This window comes from Syngnathoides biaculeatus, chromosome 10 (genome assembly GCF_019802595.1).
Source record: "Syngnathoides biaculeatus isolate LvHL_M chromosome 10, ASM1980259v1, whole genome shotgun sequence".
Classification (NCBI taxonomy): domain Eukaryota; kingdom Metazoa; phylum Chordata; class Actinopteri; order Syngnathiformes; family Syngnathidae; genus Syngnathoides; species Syngnathoides biaculeatus.
In genome coordinates, this window is record NC_084649.1 from 24,593,484 (window position 1) to 24,615,000 (window position 21,517).

A 21,517-nucleotide genomic window follows, 5' to 3' on the forward strand; every position below is an offset into this window, starting at 1 on the left:
CAGTGACGTCACTTACAAAATGAAGAGGTTTGCTCCTGCGCCTTGAGCAGCGACAATGACTCTCATGTTCTCGACGTGAATGTCGAATAAATGCAACAATAGACGGCTACAAAGAACTTCAGTGGGTAAACATATGACCAGATGTGTTCCAGTGAACCCGAGGGGACCTTAAGTGTGATTAAACATGTGGAGAAAATCAGTAAACAGAGGATATATTTGGTTCATGGGCAGGAGTGTGGGGTTGAAGGTAAGGCAAGTTGGTTATTTCGTTACATGAAATCCTGCATACTACTGAATAAGCCAAACGTAGGAACAATACCTTGTGTTGTACTTTCAATAGATTTCAACTTATAACATATATTAAACAGTTTCAATGTCCTAAATCCGCAAAACGCCCAATTTGTAAATTATCGTACACACAGGTAAGGATGAGGGTTCCCAAAATGGCGTTTCTGGGTTTAATGTTACAAAAGTAAGGTTTCAAAATCAGGTTTATAGCCTGGGTTAACGTTTGTACTGAGGGTTTCAAGACCAAGGGTTTTGTCTCTGTTGACCTGTTGAAGACCTGGAAAGTGGGACTGAGCCCCTTCCTTTCTTACTTAATTTAGTTCAATAAAGAACTGTATACCAACTCTCAGCTCACTCCGTATGCACGGTGAAGAAAATAAATATTCGAACACCTTGCTATATTGCAAGTTCTCCCACTTAAAATTCATGGAGGGGTATGAAATTTTCATCGTAGGTGCATGTCCACCGTGAGAGAGATCATCGAAAAAAAAACAAACAAAACAAACCCAGAAATCACAATGTATGATTTTTTTTTTAATGATTTATTTGTGTGATACAGCTGTGAATAAATATTTGAACACCTGTCTATCAGCTAGAATTCTTGACACTCAAAAGACCTGTTAGTCCGCCTTTAAAAGTCGACATTCTACTCCATGTATGATCCTGAATCAGATGCACCCGTGTGAGGTCATTAGCTGCATAAAGACATCTGTCCACTCCCTACAATCAGTCAGGCTCAAACTTGTAACATGGCCAAAACCAAAGAGCTGTCCAAAGACACGAGAGACAAAATCGTACGACTCCACACGGCTGGAAAGGGCTACGGAGAAATTGCCGAGCAGCTTGGTGAAAAAAGGTCCACTGTTGGAGCAATCATTAGAAAATGGAAGAAGCTAAACATGACTCTCAATCTCAATCGGAGTGGACCCCATGCAAGATATCACCTCGTGGGGTCTCAATGATCGTTAGAAAGGTGAGGAATCAGCCCAGGACTACACGACAGGACTTGGTCAATGACCTGAAATGAGCCGGGACCACCGTTTCCAAGGTGATTGTTGGTAACACCTGGTGAACAACTAACTACAGGAAACGTTTGACCTCTGTAATTGCAAACAAAGGCTACTGTACCAAATATTAACATTGGTTTTCTCAGGTGTTCAAATACTTCTTTGCAGCTGTATCACACAAATAAATTGCTAAAAAAACCGTACATTATGATTTCTGGGTCTTTCTTTTTAGATGATCTCTCTCACAGTGGACATGCACCTACCATGAAAAATTCAGACCCCTCCATCATTTCTAAGTGGGAGAACTTGCAATATAGCAGGGTGTTCAAATACTTATTTTCTTCACTGTATTAGCCACACCTCTATGTACTTGGGATGTTTTTGTTCTATGTACTTGTGATGTTTTTGTTTCAATATCAAGGTCAGATTCCTTACTATTCATTTAAAACCCTCTTTTGCCACTTGTGCGCCCATTATACTAAATAAAGTTATCGTCATGCAATTTTTTTGTGTGAATAATGGTAGTAAAATTGTGTCAATGAGACTTTTTTTTTTTTTTTCCCAACCTACTCTTAATACTGTTAATTTCAGGAATTTTGGGAGTCCTGTGGAGGGCGTCCGTGCAGTTCCCAGGCCCCACCCTCAGGCAGGATAAATGCACGACAGGCAGCGGATATTTGGAGGAAATGCTTCGAGGCCAACGGTGTGACTGAGGCCGACCTCTCCTGTCAGTACATCGTCGCCCACGTGCTCGGGGCTAAAACCGTGAGTCGAGGAATGTGCTGCACGATCTATTCCCCTGACCCAAAGTCACTCTGTTCTCCATCTGTAACTGTTAGATGGAAGGTATCGAGCGGGAGAAGCTGTCCGCGTTCCTCACTGAAGAAGAAAAACGGCAAATATGGAAGCTGTGCGAAAAACGCCTCTCCAGGTTAAAAGTCGATACGGAAACGAGATCCGTTCGCAGTTACTTACAATGATGTGTGCGTTTCAGGATGCCTGTACAATATGTGATCGAGGAGTGGGACTTCAGAGATGTGACGCTGAAGATGAGGCCTCCCGTATTCATCCCGAGACCTGAAACAGAGGTTTGACACAACTCTTCAGAGCGGGGCTCAACAACCTTTTTGATGCCGAGGGCGACTTCGTGTTCACCGATCGTGCGGAGGGCTACGTGACGTGTTTGCGGCAAATTTCAGACTCCGTTCGTTACACGTACATAAAATATTTTTGTTTTCATTTATTGTAGTAAATGACATTACAGGTATTTAAAAATTTTAATTCACGTATGCAAGTCAGACTCAGAATTTCATGCACAAATAATAGTAACAATTTGTGGCTTATGGTATTTTTAGAACATACCTCACGGGCGCCTTATATGGTTCTTGCGGGCTACCGTTCGCCCGCGGGCACCGGGTTGGTGACCCCTGCTTTAGAATACTTAAGTGAAGACATGCACTTTAGTATCATGAATGATGCGATGCACACAGCCAATAGATGCACTCAAATGTGGGTTCAAGTGAAACCTCCAAAATTGAACGACATCTGTTCTGTGACGCTAGTTGACTTGACTAAGTAGTTCTAATTTCATATACCGTATTTTCCGCACTATAAGGTGCACAAGCAATGAATGGCCTATTGCAAATCTTTTTTCATATATAAGCCGCACGACATTATAAGGCGCATGGAATAGACGCTACAGTAGAGGCTGTGGTTACGTTATGCATCCGTTAGATGAGGCTGCACTAAAGGCTCAATAGTGATCCACGTATAAGGCGCACCGTCGGCTTTTGAGAAAATGAAAGGCTTTGAGGTGCGCCTTATGGTGCGGAAAATACGGTACATTTTAGAGTGTCCAGTTAATGTTGCTTGTTTTTGGGATGTGGGAGGAAACCGGAGTGCCCGGAGAAAAGCCACACAGGCACGGGGAGAACATACAAATTACACATGGGCGGGGCAGGTGTGACAGTCTGAGCACTCCCCTGTGCTGAAAAGTCCCCTTGGGATTAATGCGCATGTGCGTACAACTTTTATTTTATTTTATTTTTCTACTTTTTCTACTTCCCTGCCAGTCTGAATCTTCGCCATCCATACTTCTTCCGCGTGTTCATTTTCGCTCCGCGTGCATTTCGCAATGGACGTCTTACAAAGCCGAACACAGCGGATGAAAGAATACAGAAACAAATGCAAACGTATTGTTTGAAGCGGAGCGAAAATGAACACACGGAAGGAGCATGGATGGCGACGGTCCAGACTGGCACGGAAGTCGAAAAATAAAAAAAATTCTCCACGCATTAACCTGAAAAAGACCTTTCAGCACGAGGAGCGTTCAGACCGTCTCACTGGGATTGAACCCAGGTCCGCAGAAGTGTGAGGTCAACGCTTACCATCTTATCCACTGTGCTGCCGGCGCTCGTACCATTACTGACTAATTTAATCACATCCTTACTGCTAAATTAGTCACCACTGGTTAATTTGAGTTGGTAGTTTCTGAGGTGTTGAAAATACAGTACAGTAACGGCCGAGCCAATTAGTCATGTGTACTACATTCGACATTTAAATCTTGATCGATTTATAGCTAATCACATTTTTGGCATTTCACCCATATGGTGTAGTCACTGCACTTAAATACTGCGGAACAATGTAAATGCCTGACCAGCAAGACGACCGTCTTCGTAAATCATTCCGGGCGGGTCCAAGAGTCAGGAAATAAATGAAACTGTGTCTCAACAGTAGTCGCAGTACGGCACGCTACGCCGTGCTACAAGAGTGTGGGAATATTTGACCAAAACTGAGACCTGGGAGCGCAGTCACTTTCAAAATATGCAAGTCCATCCTCGAATACAATGAAACTACAAGCGGAATAGAAACTGTCAAACAGAGAAACGCTCAGTTCTTTGGAACTTGGTTACGATATGGCGTTTTGCAATGTTTTTTTATTTTTTTTAATTTTTTTATTCGACACAACACCAAACTAGCTCGTTGAAGAGGAAAACATGCTCAGGGCTCCCACAAATTACAATTATATTTAGTGTAATGTGAGTTGTGAGTTTAATCAGTTGTTTTTATTTGTTTCTTTGCCCAAAAAATGTCTTTACATGAAACCAGGTTGCACCACAAAAATAAATAGGGACTGCTATACTGGAATGAAAAATAGTAATGAAATAATGAAATAATAATAAATAATAATGAGAAAAAGTAATTGATTAATTGACTTGGATTTGACATTTATTTCATTATAGTCGACTATAAAAAATATTTTGTCATTTGACTCTAGCAGTCCAGTATCATATCACAAGTGTTGTACTGTGTGTTGATGCAGGAGTTGGTAGAATTGGTCCTGACTGATCTGCAGAAGAAAGCCGGCTCACTTACGTGTTTGGAAGTGGGATGCGGCTCCGGTGCCATTTCCCTCAGCCTGCTGAAGACTCTGCCACAGGTTTGCAAGGCATTCATTTATTTGGAGAGGTTAGTTGGATTATCGCCCACGTTCACTGTTGATGTACGTGAGCTCGAGCGAAGATGGCAACCGTATGATTTGTTTTCACTTGTGGAGGCAGCACTTCATCACTTCATTGGTCCTCAGTCACAATACCGAGACCGTTGCCGTAGCGGCGGGTTAGGAATACATGAATTGAAGGTATTTGTCTTTTTTTTCAAGTGCGTCTCCTTATTAAGTTGAAGAATAGCAGATCAGTGCTGGTCTCGACCAATCTCGTTGGAAAATCCCACAGTCCAGTCCAAATCCAAGCCAAGACCCAAGTTTGAGACAAAACCAAGATGTTTAAAATGCAGCCTTGAGACTTGTCTGGAGACCAATACCAGTCTTGAGTCTTGCAACACTAGTAGCTGATATAAAATGTTCCGACAACTAACGGTCTAATGGTTCCCCAAACACAAATACTGTACACCACTCACTCACATTTGAAAAATGTACAAGTGTGGTCAGTCATACCCGCAGATATAAAGTTACAGGTGTGGTCCACCAGTCATGCCCGCAGATATAAAGTTGCGGGTGTGTGTTCTCTTTGTAATTATGAGCGTACCTCTTTAAGAGCGGAGGGGGGTGGTGTCAGGTAAACTGGGAAGTAGAAGTTTGCTGAGCAGCAGCACGTTGTTAGAGACCGTGTGCTTCCGTGTTTAAAAAACAAAAAAGACGTCAGGTTGTGGTACACTGCGCTGGATCGGTTTTCAAGTGCGCATTGGCGCAATTTTGAGGGAACATTGGTCAAGACTACACAAAATAAACGACATCTTTCAATATGTATGTATTTCTACTCATAACAAATTTTACGTGCGTGATCTTTCGTGCTCAACGGTGCAAATTTACGAGTGCGATGGTGCGCACACGCCCGACAAATCACAGTGACTGCTGCACGCTCACCCTCCACGTCAACAGCTGAGTTGAAAACTTGAGTATGTGTTGCTTATCAGAAGCTAATGCGAATACAGTAATCTTGTTTGGTTAATGCTAAATGCTGCTAATGTTGCAGCTCTGTTGACCTTTCCGGAAGATTGATTGATTCGATTGCCGTTTCCGTCAGACTAGCCGCGACTTGAAAATGGTGGCTCTTGGAGGTGTCTAGCTGCCAATTCACGGGCTGAAAAACTCAAAATATCGTGCGGTCTTGTTCACGAGTGAGGGAACAATGGAACGGGAGATCGACCGGCAGCTCGGTGCAGCGTCTGGAGTAATGTGGACTTTGTGTCGGTCCGTTGTGGTGAGGAAGTAGCTAAGTCGAAAGGTGACGCTCTCCATTTAGCACTTGATCTACGTTCCTCCCCTCACTTATGGTCACGAGCTGTGGGTTATGTCAAATTCCATCCATCCATTTTCTTTGCCTCTTATCCTCATGAGGGTCACGGGGAGTGCTGGAGCCAATCCCAGCTGGCAGCGGGCAGGAGGCGGGGTACACGCTGAACTGGTCGCCAGCCAATCGCAGGGCACATCGAGACAAACAGCCAATCGCCCTCACAATCACACCTAGGGGCAATTTAGAGTGTCCAATTAATGTTGCATGTTTTTTGGGATGTGGGAGGAAACCGGAGTGCCCACCCGGAGAAAACCCACACAGGCACGGGGATTAAACCCGGGTCCTCAGGGTTTAATGTGAGGCCAACGCTTTACCAGAGGATCCACCGTGGCGACTTAGTTGTTTTATTACTTTTTTAATGGAATGGCATTAATCTCTGATGATTATGAACTCCGGTTTGTATGCCGGTGATGTAATAATCAGGATAATAATTATTATTATTATCCCATTCCTGTCTCTAGTACAGTATTCATTGTCATTGCCCCCCGAAGTCACAAAATAGTTTGAAGCAGTAAGTAAACAAAGCTGTGAAACAAATGGCCATTGATGACAAATGACCACATTGTAATTGTTTTCCGCTGTAGCTCAGAGCCATCGCGTTGGACCAAAGTGCAGACGCTGTGGAATTGACAACAGAAAATGCATTGAGGTAACGTTAATTACAGTACTGTCATTCAAATCACAATGACAAAATAATACGTGTTTTGATCATATGTTCATTCCAGTTATTTAATCTCGACAGGTTAGGACTTCATGACAGATTAAAAGTTTTTCACGTAGATGTCACCAAAGGTAACTGCATGCTCATCACGACAGTTATTGTACCAAAATGACCCCGGATGTAATCATAAATGAATCCATGCTGATTTGCTATTTTCCTCCAGATGCAGAAACCGTGCTGAAGCTGTGCAGCAACGTCTCTGCCTTGGTCAGCAACCCTCCCTATCTCTTCTCAGAAGATTTGTCTTCGCTTGAGCCGGAAATTTTGAGGTAACAAACGAAGGGCGGGGGGAAAAAAAGGAAATTGATAATATTGTGTAAGACTTTTTGGGGAAAAAGGAAGTATTTACAGATGTGTGGACAATTTATAATTGCAACGGGAAATGAAACTTCCACAGTAGCGCTGTATGCTGACTTATGAATGTTTACCACCTAAAATAATAATACAGTGTGTATATATATATATATATATAATGTGCACATTCATGATTAGCATTAATGAGATCCAATGTATTTCTTAAATAGGCAAGGACCCTATATAAAGAAATAGCAAAGTAATGTTTCTACGGGTGCTCGAAAATGGTTCATAGAGGAAGTGAAAACAAAACAAATTATCAGTTCAAATAAGTGAAAGGTTGAAAATTCAAAGACATGATGTGCTAGAGCTAGAGAATAGGTCCTTAAATTGTGTGGAATCTCTAATTTCTCACGCAAATTATCTTATCTAGACGAAAATATATGTTCAACTCCTCCATAAAATGCATATCCTGTTCCACGTTTTTACCCCAAAAAAATGAAAGTGTTTATGAGTTTAAGTTCACGGACTTTAATCTAACTTCTGTTACCTGCAAAACGGCTAATTTCTTGGGCGGACCTCTGACGTCACAAATTCTGGGGTGGACTGTTTTGGAACGACGATAAGGTGGGAGAAACCAAATCACTAAATGTACGGCGTTTGCATCATTTCAAAATAAGACCAAAAACTTCGTATATACATTCAGAGTATCAAAGACTTGACTATTTATCAGTTTATGACTAATGAAACTAAACAAAAACGCTTACCGGTCGATATTTCCAACACGAGGCATATCCTCCACGATGATGAATTCGAACATGTGTCCTGTGTGCTAACTGGCTCAACTTGATAACCTTTAACGCCTTCATAAAGTTCGTATTCTTCACCCTCTTCGTGGGACCATTCATAATAATGTTCCTCGCTCGAATTATCGGAAAATTCATCGCCGTTCTTCCAGTGTATTCCTACGGGATCCACGTTGTCGTCACAACGTCCTCCGTCACGCCCACGGTCGGCTTTCTCCGCCACGCTTCCGTCCTTTTCCGGCGGATACAGCAACGTGCGATCATTTGTTACAGATAATCAAAAATGACAACATTTTTCCTTCATAACGAATTTAAGATTCGTATTCAGCATAAAAACTGTATGATATTAGCAAAAAGGTGCATTGCGGTCCTTCCATTCCCTTTAACTGATTAAGATGGACGCATGGCTCTTTAGATTTAACAACAAGCGAGCAATGTTGTCTCCACTCTCGTTCTTTGTTATATTGCGAAAATTCTGACACTTTTTTAGGGGCGCTAAAAACTTGTTTTAGCTTACAATGCTAAATTTCTGACATATTTGTGTTAAATCAGAGGGATGAGTAATACAATACTGAACATTCCTGTTTTTGTTCTTGAGAAAAATATTTCAAATTTGATGTTCCACTTGCAGACTTGTTAGGACAGGCAGCGTAATGATACTTCCTCCTGCCTTTTATGCAAATGCCGCGGGTTCGATTCACACCTCGCGCACCAATAGCCAAGACCAAGCCTAAGGCAACTAATAAAACAATTGAAGTGTCATGCTTTATTTTATTATTTAGTTTTACGTAGATGTCTGCTCATCACAAAGCACAACATTATTTATGCTTGAATGATCCATTTCAAAAAAATTCCCTGGGTTAACTATCCATGGAAATTTACTGGGAACTTTCCAGAAATCTTCCGCCCTTTTTCCAAACCTAGTATGGGCTTGAGACTTTTGCAAAGTTGTACTGTTGATTGAATAAAATAATCAGTGTTCATTTTAAAAAAAGTGAATTAAATGTAACTATATATGTTGGCAGGTTTGAGGACCACGCCGCCTTAGACGGGGGCAACGATGGCATGAAAGTCATCCGCAAGATTTTAACGCTGGCCCCACAGATTCTGTCAGATGACGGGTAATGACCGGACACAATTTATTCTCCCAAAGACTCGTGTACGGTGTTGCCCCGAACCATAATTAATAAGACATGCTAGTTTTCTCCACGCTAATACTGCTCGAGATAATCTGGAGCAATTGTAATTACATTTTAAATCAATCCCGTGCTCTCTCCCCCCCCCCTTCCCATGCATAAACAACAGCTGTGTTTACTTGGAGGTGGACCCCAGACATCCCCTGCGCATTCTGCGGTGGGCGGAAGCCAACGCGGAGCGGCTGCGTTCGGCCGAGACGCGTCACGACGTCAGCGGCAGGTCAGTCCGGAGAGCGCGCTGCTAAATTTAATAGCGGGCCCGTGGCTGTCAATTAAGTTTCCCCGCTGCACGGACAATTTTAACTTCATTTCACAATTAGACGCGGAGCGCGTGTAAACGCTCTGTGCTGCCTTCACATCCAAAATCCAAATTTGGGAAGGATGACACTGATTTTTTTTTTTTTTTAAATTTTGTGTTTCCCAGGCCTAGATTTTGCATCCTTCGGACAGACAAGTCAAACGACCGCAAGCCGCACCTGGGTTGAGAAAGCGAGATCTTATTACGTTGGCTTTAGACCAGATCGCCATTGCCCCCACGCACTCCCCACCCTCTTCCCCTCCACTCCAGCTTTAGCTGCACAGAATTTTGTCATATTTCTTGCAGCGGGAATCATATAAATCAATCCCACGGCCCTTTTTAATCTGATTATGTCCCGTGCCACAGTAACACACACGCGCAAAAAAAAAAAATGTGCGCGCGATGGCACAAAAGAGGCTCAAAGCTGAAGGTAATTACCAAGGCTTTTCTTAGAAGCCTTCCTCTCAGAATCGTACCCTCCTCCCTGGAAGCATTTTGTAGTTCTGTGAATTGCCTGATGAATGGTCCTCCCCTTTGCCCGTCCACTCACTGACTCAGATGGAGGGGCGCGCGCACACACACACACACAATGTGGCCTTTACTGCCTCATGCAATCTCGCATACACTCGAAGCTCAAAGGCCGCGAGGTCGCTTTTTTCTTTATGTTTTATTCCAGAGCCGATCAAAAGGCTCAATTAATTCTCGCGCCCTGGTAAGCCCAAAACAATCGTCGTCTTAGAGCAACTCCATAATTATCACCATCAGCGTATGACTGAATACATAGCTGCGATCCAAACGGGGAAAGATTTGAAATTCGTCATTTCGTGGCGATCAGTCGAGCTGCCGGAGCGGAGAATCCGTTTGAACGCAAAAAAAAAAAAAAAAAAAAAAAAAAAGCCAATTGCCAAAGTAGCCCTCGCCGCCACGTACGAATAGATGGAAGTATTTTTCTTTTTGAAGGATTAAAGCTTTAATACAGGACATCAAGATTATTATATATACAAGCGTTCAAAGGTTGAGGTCAACCAGACAATTTCACGTTTTCAACGAAAACACATTTTGTATTATACATTGTACGTATATACAGTATACACTACCGTTTGAAAAGTTTGGGGGTCACATGGAAATGTCCTTATTTTTGAAACCACTTTTATTTCATCGTGTGAACAACGTTTATATTTTATTTCAGATTAGCGTGATCTTCACTGGAAAAACAACAGTTCTCCTTTCTGGTTTCCAAGTGACTCCAAACTTTTGTCATGTGATAGTTGTGCTCGTAAGTTGACACACCCTGGCATTTTATACCATTCTTTAGACATAAATGATCAGAAAAATCACTCTTATAACTCAAATAAAACTGTAAGGCATTTCAGAATATCACAATCATTGAATTAATTATAGTGACAAAGACAATAATCAGATGGGCCCCCATTCAGTCATCAGTTCCGTTTTCCCCCAAATTGTACATTTTTCACAAATTCCGCTGGGGTGTGTAAAATTACGAGCGCGGCTGTGTCTACTTCTGCTTTGTTTCCAACAATAAGGACATTTCTAAGTGAGCCCAAACTTTTGAACAGCAGTTTTTATATATATATATATATATATATATATATATATGTATATATACAGTAATATGCTATTCAAAAGACAAAAACTGAATGGGAACGGTTGCAAGTAGCCCCAAAACATTTAATCATATAAGTATATGTATGCAGATGTAGAAAAAAAAAATGAAGAGGCCCCTGCAATATGAACATTTTATGCCAATAAACGTCAAGCCAGCAAATCTTCACTAAGATGTAAAGAGACAAAAGTTTGTGGGATGTCATATCATGTCTGTAAATGTCTATATCAGCAGTTTTTTTGTTTTTGTTTTTTTAAGACCAAGTACCACACAAAAAAAATCACCTGGCTCGCCAAGTACCACCATAATGACATTCAAATACTGATTCCTCGAAAACGAGAGAAATGTTTTAGTCCGAAAAAGTAAATAACGCGTTACGCAGGATGAACAGCAACACAACACCACTTAAATAAAATCATTTTAATAAAAATTGGGTGTAAAAAAAAAAACAAAAAAAAAAAAAACAAGATGCTCTCCAAAATTCAATGCTAATTTACTAAAAAGTTAAATATAACAGAACCGGAGGGAGCCCACATACTGTAATTTAAAAATACTGATTGGCCCTAAAGTCCATTCTAGATTATGAAGTCTGTTTATTTTCCTTTTCTTTGTTTCATCTTTGTCTTTTTTGTTTTTGTTTTATTTATTTACTTTGAATTTTTTTCATGGTTTTAGCTCTATTCTCAAGACTGAAATGGCTGAACAGGTTAATAAAAAAGTGGGGGAAAAAAACGACGTTACTCATGGAAAAGGTAGAAAAAAAGAGTTTTTACTGAGACAAATATCATCGGCAAAGGTGTGTATTGGAGTCACTGTACGTTCATCTCATGCAGGCCAGTCCAAATGTGATACACGCACACACGCACAGTCGTGCTCGCTGGTAGGAACTGAATGTATTGTGTGCATGTTTTGGGGGGGGGAAAAAAAAAAGACCCTGTGTCCAAAGTTCCAAAGCAGCAAGTGTCATTTTGTTGTTTTTTTTTTTTTTGGTTTGTTTTTTTAGGAGGGGAAAAAAAAAAAAGGACCTGTTTGTTTATGTCCTCCTTTGCACTCGAGATAAGACTCATACCTTGAAGGGGTATTCCTGTAAGAAAGACAGCAGAGGCCTGGGGAGTGGTAGCTGGTCGTGGCGCTCCGAATGCCGGTTGATGACCATGCGGGTGAGGTGCTGCAGGGAGGGCAGACTCTGCGGCTTGTACACGGGCCGCTTCAGTTTGAGTACCACCGACGCCGAGGGCTCTTGGATCGTCGCTTTGGAAGGGGCCTCCTCGGCCGCCGTGCCCCGCTCCTCGTCTTCCGCTCTCCTCTCCGGTCCCATGTAGTGCTGCACCAGGCTGGGGACGTTGGGGAAGGAAGACAGGCTGGGCCGGGCCGGCGAGCTGCAGTCCAGCAAGAAGCGCGTGCAGCTGTACTGGATGCGGATGCTGGTGGGGCCGCGCGCCGTCTTGACCGAGAGGGTGAGCATGTACAGGGGGTGGCTGCTGTCCCGTACCAGGAAAGCCCCTTCAGAGGCCTCTTGAAGTGCACTGTGGGCCTGGGCCGCACTTATTGCTCCCCAGTACCACCCTGCGCACACACACACACACCGCCATGTTAGTTCACACCTCTGTTAAAAGAACTTAAAGGGCAGGCAAACCTAACATGATATTTCGAGAAAAGTATGCATCAAAAGTTACAATCGTTCTCATTTAAGACTGATAAAGAACATCTGTTAGACTTAAGCCGGGGAAATATGTGAATTTTCGCAACAGTTGGAATACAAAGGAGCCTCGGTTTCGACTTTGAGGTTACGAATAGTGCGCCGCTTAGGAATCGAGTCACGCAACACGAGACTGATCTTGCATCCTTACTATTCATTTTTGTTTTGTGGTCTTGGAAGTATTTTTTTTTTTTCATTTTTAAACCACAATTTACTGTCTTTTGAGGTTGCAAACGGTGCGCAATTAACGCCTTTCTGCGGCGGTGTGGGGATACTTTGTTATGCAGGCTCAATAACCACCGTCTTAATTTTTATGTTCGTGGGCTCGTGGTCTTTTTCATACAAATATGTAAGCTCGTTTTGTCGTTACTACATTACCTTGGGTTCGTGGTTGTCTACAGCATACAAATTGCTGCTGTAAATTGCAGCGCCCTGAATTTAAAGGTCCCGTATTTTGGCTATTTAGAACTCCGTAGAGCACAGAGGTGTCAAACTCATTTTTTCTCACGGGTCACATTGTTGTTCCAGTTTCCCTGACTGCGGAACAAAAATATTTAATCATCATCAATTTATGAACTAGTTTTTGGAGTCAGAAATCAAGGGTACGGAGTTTTTCAACAATTCACATTTGGAAACACAAAAATCCTTGTAATATCTCGAATTTATCATTCATGATGGATGACAATTTGAAATCTTGGTACAGGTTTTTACTGGAATCATGGAAATTGACACTCTAGATTTGGCTTCGAGGGCCACGTGAAATCATGTGGTGGGCCAGATCTGGCCCCCAGGCCTTGAGTTTGACGTCTGTGCCGTAGAGTGACTCTTGACATCAATTTCATTAAAAAAAAAAAATAATAATTTTTGTCATAAGAATGTCGAGAAAAGCCCCACTTAAAGCTACCTCTGTTTGACCCAGTTTTTTATCCGCTTTAGGTCGGGAAAATCGAACCACCTGATTTCATCTCGGCTGAAAAATGTGATATTTAGGATTTTGCAGATGACTTTAATCCATATTTCAAATTTCCAGACACAATATTACATCCCAAAAACTAGAAAAAGTTAGTTTTGCAAAATGTCTCCTTTAAGAATCTGCTTCCATTATTTTTTGCTGACCGATTTCCAATTAATGAATTGGTAAGAAGTGATCCAAAAAGAAAGGACAGTCAAATGTGCTGAGTTTGTATATTTATGTTTTCACTTCATAACCGAGAGTAACCTTTTTAGTTCCAATGCGATCCGCCACAAAAACAAGTTCGACAATCCCGAATCTGAAAGATGACCACGCTGTCCACAGATGTGGTTGGTTTTCTTTCTTTTCTTTTTTTTTGGTTTTTTTTTCCCGCCGCCAATACAAACGATACAACAAAGGGGGAAACGTGTGACGATGATAACTGAAAACAAAATGTAATTTATTGCGGCGCAGGACTATATGAACACTGCAGCTGATTAAATATCACTTTCATAAATGCACATATTTGCGACAGAGATCCGTTCCTAGCGCGGAACACGATTTTGTTCATAACTTGTAACGAACGTCTATCAGCAACATAGACATGAAGTTAGGATTACAGAATCTTGAGAAAAATACTTTAAAACCGTAAATATGACATTATCATATGAAAAATGGTCAGTGCGGTAAAAAACTGAGCCTGCCTTCTTGTTCCTAATGACTATTCTTACGCCGCTGCACAAACTAGTTCGCCGCATGCTGTTCGTGACCTCAAAATGTTGTATTTCGGGACCGTCGTAAAGTAGTGACCCCCCCCCCCCACACACACACACACTTTACAAGTTACTGAGCACATGCTGGGTTCACTTACACCTACAGTTGATTTATCCCCCCCCCCAAAAAAAAAAAAAGTCTTCAAATACCAGTTTTGTAATATACAAAATTCAAACCAAGATGAAACTTTTCACCACTAAGCAAAACTGCATAACTGCTCAATGGAAAACTTTAAAAATATATATATATTTTCAAAGGTGGGGGGAATAGAAATAACCGAGATAATATGGTTGCACAAGTGTGCACACCTGCATATTAACTGGGGGCGGGACTGTGTCAAGACTCAAATGGGAGTCGGCACACCCCTGCCTCCAATGAACCCAAAATGTTCTAGTCGGCTTTTCCTGACAGTCTTTCCCTTTGCAGCGGGATCAGTTCATAATTCCCTCCACCTTGATTTAGGCCCCCAGTTCCAGCTGGAGGAAAAAAAAGAAAACAGCCCGAACCATATTGCTGCCACTACTGTGCGTCAGTGTCATTATGGTGTCGTTTTGGGAATGAGCAATGTTGTTTGCGTCAAACAAGGCTTTCTGTCTCCCATTATCTCAGTTGTGTACTTTTTCTCCCCCCCCCCGCCCCCCCCCCACTCGAAATATATTTTTTCTCTCAAATTTGAGTTGTATTGGACATGGATCCTATGATGGTCGCAATGTTTTTGAAGCAATTTAAAAATGCGACGATCCGCGTCATTTGAACAGGGGTGTGTAGACTTTTTATAATAGCCGTGTAACTCTTTTACTGCCGAATCTTCATTCCAGAACTCCCATCTGAGCAGTTTGAGTTTAACAAGAACAACATTTAGGGTCTGTCCTGTTTGTAGTGTGTACAGTGGTGCTGCACCTGATGTTTCCAGGTAGCAGAAGTTGCTCGCAATGGCCCGCAGATCCTTCGTGGGGTCCCATAGCGGCGGGCTGCTCTGAAGGCAAGGCGCAGGCGCGACCGACCCTGCCCGCATGCCCCCCCGGGGGGCCTCAGTAGTTGGAGCGGCGGGCAAAAGACCTCGGGGACTGAAAGTGACATGACACTTTCATTAGCTTTAAGTGGTAAACAAAACAAACCCGCCCTCAAAAAAGAAGACAATGTATACATTAGCTTTTGAATGCGTCGGCGCTAATGAAATCATCAAACTAAACAAAGTGCACACTCCTGGGAGTCAAGATAACGTGTTAACTTTGTTACAATCAGGCTAACAAGTCATACTCTCAATTTGCAAACAAAACTCATTCACGGCCAGCTAATGAGTCAATCGGATGTGTTATTCGGGCTATAACACGGTTATCATAATGATAAATGTTATCATCACGAGCATAACACTGTAATAGCAGGTTAAATGCGACTTATTGACAAACACAAGGTTTCTTAACAGCAGAGGAGTGGACAATTACGCGATTTTACGTCCCAAAACTTGAGAATAGTTTGGATTGAACACGGATGATATGCTATGAAGAAACAAACGCATCCTCGTTTCCTTCAAATGTCAACGTAAAGTGTTATTTAGGCTTTTAACGTGGCCCCGAGCTTCCCAAGAGTGACAATTCCATGGTGATAATGTCCGTTGAAAAGGGAAACACAACAAATGTTAAAAACTGTTGACTCCCCCCAGCAGTCGACATGATGCGTTTTCTCGAGTTTTTAAAATGGCTTAAAACAATAATTGTTGGCATTTTGGCTGATGTTATCAGTTTAATCTGATTACCAAACCCCGAATGTTAAAAAAATACAGAGTTCCTTTTCTTAGTGTGCTGTTTAGGTTTTAAACACCAGACAAAATAGTGATGATATTTAGATTTATATTTATTGAAGAGCTGTAGGACAGCAAATGTTCAAAGGCAAGTTGACGCTCATCAGTAATTAGTTGAGGTTATAAACTGGCTCAAAACTTCACAATGATCAGGTTGCAACCTCAAATTTGTAAGCAAAAAAATGTATTAAATATATCTTTATACTTATGAGCCCTCAAATGTTTATCATAACGAGGATTACACTGTAATACTGCCCGTTTTACAAACACAGCAAATGTCTACAAACGTTTCTCCCGACAAGCAGTGCAGCGTTTGAGCCAAGTTATTAAAATGTATTAATAATACTGTTGTACTAGTTTAAAAGCAGACGCAATAACACCCGTTTTGAGGGCCGAAAACAAATGGCACAATTTTACCCCATGTTTACTTTATTCCGGAGTTACGCCTTATTTGGGTCCAGTGTGGATTGTGTGTTGATTTAACATAAAAAAGTCAAATATAAAACAGTATAACAATAATGCTTGGAAAGAGAAATAATCTCAGGTGTCGGAATTTAAATTTCAAAGTCAGGCACCTGAGACTATTGTTCATTCCAAGTGGAAAAAAAAAACCGCGTGCATCCAGTGTTAGTCACAGCATTACTTTAGTGCAGTACTTGAAAATAAACAACAAAAGGTGTGACGTTTAAATCAGAATCACCTTGCTTGCTTTTTTTTTTTTTTTTGAGTCATAAAATCAGAACGCTACATAACCAAAATGTACACAAAATAATAAACGGATGACGAGATTATTTTGTTGAAATCTACTTCGGTCGCATCATGGATTCGCACGCAGGTCTCTTGTCATAAAAGCAAACAAAGACATGATGTACTCACCCTGGCACACAGAGAATCATGCTATTTCTTCAACCCACACTTTAATTCCAGTCGTATTTCCACCCCCGACCTTGTTTTGTGTAGAAAAGACGACGGAGCTAAGAAAATGAAATCAAAAATTAAAAAAAAAAAATTGGGGAAAAAGTTTACGTGAAAATAACCAAGCGCAGGTTATCAAGTGATATCGGTTGCCCCCCCCCAAAAAAAAACTCCGAAGGCCAAAAGACGACGTTCGCTTTTTTAAAAAGTGTTGACTTTTTTTTTTTTTTTTGAAATAAGCCAGTTTAGTGTTTTGCGGCGGCGGCGGCGGCGTCGTCGTCGTCGATGCGGAGTGTGTTGTCGCCGCGATCGGAAACTTGCAATGCGCGAAGGGGACGCAAGCGAAAAGGCTTGGCTTTCTTCAAATGGACTCTTTCCTAGAAGTCTATTCTGAGAACGCCTCTCGGCACCGGCGGCTCTGACGTCACAGACTCCGGCCGAAGTGCGTGCTCGCGCACGAGGGCCCGACACGCTCTCCGTCCGCTCCCTTTTATTTATATATTTATTTTTTAAAACCCAACGCTTTGTGGTGAATAATCCCACCTTTATTCAGTTTTTTTTTTATCCCATGTTTTGATTTTATTTTATTTTTTTATTCAACGTCGTGCCCGCGCGCGTGTGTAACCGCGTGTTTTTTTTTTATGTGCCCGCCCGCCGGCTGCTGGGTTCGCTGAAGCGGCGCGCGCTCCCGGAATCTATCGCCGACTTCTCCCTACACGCTTTCCAGGAATAAGCTTGCCTGCGCTTTGACTCCGCCTTTCCCCCCCTCCTCCCCCCCCCCCCCCCCCCCGGGCCGCCCCCAGTGCGGGCTTCATTCTGGGAATTCACCGCCTCGACATTAAAGATACTAGTCGTGCCCGGCAGGGGCGTTTCTAGACCACCTGGGGGGGCCAAGGCAAATAAGGACCTCGGAGGCCAAACTTTCACATGAATAAAAGCACAACCGAGATTTCAAAAAAAAAAAGTGAATGTAAAACAGTATTTCAATTGTCTACACTACACAATAGTGTTGCTTTAGGTCTTTTTTTATGCAAAATTGCAGTGTGGTAGACAATTTCCATGTGAGTCGTTTATGCGGATTAGCCATCGCTCCGAGCCCTCTGGGCGAGTGGCTTCGTGCAGCCATTTTTTTTTTTTTTTTTGCATCAGCTGTCCAGCCCCATTGTACTCTCGCGTCTATTAAAAAAAAAAAAGGTGGTGGTCAGGGGAGGGCAGCAAGCTGTCACTCGTCCTCGGTTTAAGGCTCGGAGCGAGATGTGGAACCGTTTTTGTTTACCTGCCCGACAGTCAGGAGACGCGGCGAAGCAGCTTCTTGAACGGTATTAAAGAGATGAAAGAGGGGCAAGTTAGCAAATGTGACGCAATTTTAACCTTTAAAAATATGGAAGTAAATTAGTGCCACAGAAAACCGGATTTGAATTTCAAATGTGAAGTCATCACATTTTCAATAGTTGTATTTCAGTGGGCGGCACATGGCTCAGCTGGAAAGCGTTGGCCTCACAGTTCTGAGGTGCCGGGTTCGATCCCGTCCCTGCCTGTGTGGAGTTTGCATGTTACTACTTGGTCATTTGTCTCTATGTTCCCTGCGATTGGCTGGCAACCGGTTCAGGGTGTACCCCGCCTCTTGCCCGTTGTCAAGTGGGATAGGCTTTAGCACTCCCTGCAACACTTGTGAGGATAATCTGCTAAGAAAATGGATGGATGGATTTACACTGCTTAACTTTATTGCTTCGTCACCGTCAGTCATTTTAAAACCGTCATTCGAAATTGTCTGTTTGGTTAATAAAGATATTATGATGGAGACCCTGCCTGTGTGGAGTTTCCATGTTTTCCCCTGCGCCTGCGTGGGTTTCCTCCGGGTGGGCACTCCGGTTTCCTCCCACATCCCCAAAAAACGCAACATTAATTAAATTGCCCCTCGGTGTGATTGTGAGTGCGGCTGTTTGTCTCGATGTGCCCTGCAATTGGCTGGTGACCAGTTCAGGGTGTACCGCTGACAGCTGGGATAGGCCCCATCACTCCCCATGAGCATAAGCGGCAAAGAAAATGGATGGATGGATGTATTTCAGTGTAACTTTTCAATGTTAACAATTCAACCGGCTACAATTTGCTGTCAAAAATTCACCGTCTGTGCCACCAGGCAGGGTTACTTCCGGTCAGAAGCAAACAGCCAGCCAATCGCAGTTCCGCTTTCTTCGTCAGGTGACGAAGAAAGCGTAACTTGGCCCTCTTTCATTTCTTTGAATTTTAGACAGCGAATTGTAGCAACTATTGAAAATGTGATCACTTTACATTTCAAATTCAAATCCTGTTTTTTTGTGGCATTTCATATTCACATCCTGGTGGCATTAATTTACTTCCATCCAAAAAGAAGTTAACAAATGTGAAGTATTTTGTGACAAGCGACCTTGAGCCCAGCTGAGTGCATTTGACAAGGAAAAATAAAGTCTTTTTTGTAGATGAGAGAAAACCAACGGCACAGCTATATTTAGTTCTACGTTTGTTTTTTTTTTTTTTAATTAAAACATAATTCTAAATAATCTACAATATATCTCTCGTTTACACTAATATAGTGAATTGTTAATTTGGACTCTGTATTGACCAATACTCAAAATTAAGCGACTGGACACAAAATGTTGCGATTGTAGTGTAAAATCTATAATTGTTTTGCGATCGATATGGACCACGAACAATCAATCGTTGGGTCATTCTACACGCACACACAATGTCGAGTTTGAGGTACATTTTCTCTCAGCGGCAGCCCGCTTGACCCAACCTCGTTTGCGAAAACACGTCGCAGGAAATGGGAAAACGGAATCGTTCCGACGGACCAGGCGACTTGTTTTCGAAGGCTTGAATTCAGCCGTGCGCCGCGCCGCGAGGCCACACGAGGTTGAGCGTGCACCGGACGACCTTGCCCCTTAGCCCACTTACATTTTGTTGAGCTGCGGTTGTGTAGAAGAAAAGGGGGGGGGGTGAGGGGGGAGTGTGGAATCCATACGTTTAGTGCAGAACATGAGCCAAAAAAGTGGCTGCGCCAATGTTTACAATTCATATCTAGCGATGATGTGGTTTGAAGAGAAAATGAGTCTTGACGTAAATGAAAGCAGCAGGTTAAATGTAGGGGAAGCGGCCCGTTTCCCCAAATTCCCAAATGTGTCATTTGGGACAAAACCGCTCAGCGCGGTACACTCGCAGTTGAGGGTTTGAATCTCTGGTGCGACCGACTGCCTTCCCGTCTGGAAATTGCACCTTCTCACCGGGTTTGCTCCCGCATTCCTAAAAAAAACTTCCAAAAGGTTCTCTGAGGCCGCATCAGGTTGATTATATACTGAATGACCTTCGCCCTTACCCTATCTATGTTTTGTTCGGGTGTTGTGTAAAAATACATAAAACCTCAAGTGTACTTATGGGTAAACTGCTTAAGCAAAATAGTTGCTGTGGTGATGATATAAGAGCAAGCGCAATATGCTTTTAAGCGGACATATTATGGTGACGGGGGGGGGGGGGGGGTTCCATACATTTTTTGTGAGATTTCATATCTGTGAGCAAGCCGTTGTGAATTTTTGCTGGGTTGCGGCGGGTCGACCTTAACAGGCGTCGCGTCTCTTTTCAAACAAAAGAGTTGCTGAGAAATCTTCAAAGCTGTGCCGCCAACACGTGTCACGGCGGCTGCCGCTGCTGTTTCGGTTAGCAAGGGAGTGGAAACGGACTCGGCAGTTACGGTGAACGGCTGCCCCGGTTCCAGGTTTTAACGTCTTAATACGAGCAACGCCTGACTATGACAATGATAACAAAAGAAGAGCGGAATGTACAGCGCGTGTCGGCGTGCGACGTGTGTACACGTGAAAAGACGCAACGCGCCCGCCAAACACGACTACTGTAATCGTCCCTCTGCCTCCTGCCAGATTTTTATTGTATTTTAGTTTTACTCTACACTGCTTGCAGCACGGTGTCTCGGCTGGAAAGCGTTGGCCACACAGTTCTGAGGTCCCGGGTTCGATCCCGGCGCCACCTGTGTGGCGGTTTGCATGTTCTCCCCGTGTCTCCGTCGGGTTTCCAACACCTGGGCACTCCGGTTTCCTCCCACATCCCCAAAACACGCAACATGAATTGGACACTCTAAATTGCATCGTAGGTGTGATTGTGAGTGCGATTGGCTGGCAACCAGTCCAGGGTGTACACCGCCTCCTGCCCTTTGACAGCCGGGATAGGCTCCAGCACTCCCCACGACCCTCGTGAGGATAAGCGGCAAAGGAAATGGATGGATGGATAGTTTTACTCTACACTGCTTGCAACACGGTGTATCAGCTGGTAAAGCGTCTGAG

General features: G+C 42.9%; 2 protein-coding genes across 7 annotated transcripts in view; one reads left to right on the plus strand and one right to left on the minus strand.

Annotated features, from left to right (window-relative positions):
* The first annotated feature begins 21 nt into the window (after nucleotides 1–21).
* The window catches only part of hemk1 (HemK methyltransferase family member 1), a 46,481-nt gene continuing 24,985 nt past the window's right edge, over nucleotides 22–21,517 (plus strand). For 5 of the 6 annotated variants that reach the window (XR_009796985.1, XR_009796986.1, XR_009796982.1 and 2 more), the window contains exons 1-10: nucleotides 22–247; nucleotides 1,887–2,060; nucleotides 2,135–2,226; nucleotides 2,290–2,383; nucleotides 4,618–4,734; nucleotides 6,694–6,758; nucleotides 6,852–6,901; nucleotides 6,994–7,099; nucleotides 8,956–9,051; nucleotides 9,236–9,346. Coding sequence is in view for 1 of the 6 variants with exons in the window: in XM_061833868.1 (XP_061689852.1) it covers nucleotides 185–247; nucleotides 1,887–2,060; nucleotides 2,135–2,226; nucleotides 2,290–2,383; nucleotides 4,618–4,734; nucleotides 6,694–6,758; nucleotides 6,852–6,901; nucleotides 6,994–7,099; nucleotides 8,956–9,051; nucleotides 9,236–9,346; nucleotides 9,551–9,611 (1,029 nt within the window). In the remaining 5 variants the exon portion in view is untranslated. Of the gene's footprint in view, nucleotides 248–1,886; nucleotides 2,061–2,134; nucleotides 2,227–2,289; nucleotides 2,384–4,617; nucleotides 4,735–6,693; nucleotides 6,759–6,851; nucleotides 6,902–6,993; nucleotides 7,100–8,955; nucleotides 9,052–9,235; nucleotides 9,347–9,550; nucleotides 11,356–21,517 lie in introns of those variants that run through there. The other variant, XM_061833868.1, reaches the window with a different exon arrangement.
* Nucleotides 11,493–17,582, minus strand: LOC133508115 (cytokine-inducible SH2-containing protein-like). Its single transcript, XM_061833871.1, has 3 exons — nucleotides 17,151–17,582; nucleotides 15,374–15,540; nucleotides 11,493–12,614 (listed from the first exon to the last, which is right to left on the minus strand). Exons 1-3 carry the CDS (start codon nucleotides 17,168–17,170, stop codon nucleotides 12,112–12,114), a joined length of 690 nt encoding a protein of 229 aa, XP_061689855.1. The 5' UTR covers nucleotides 17,171–17,582; the 3' UTR covers nucleotides 11,493–12,111.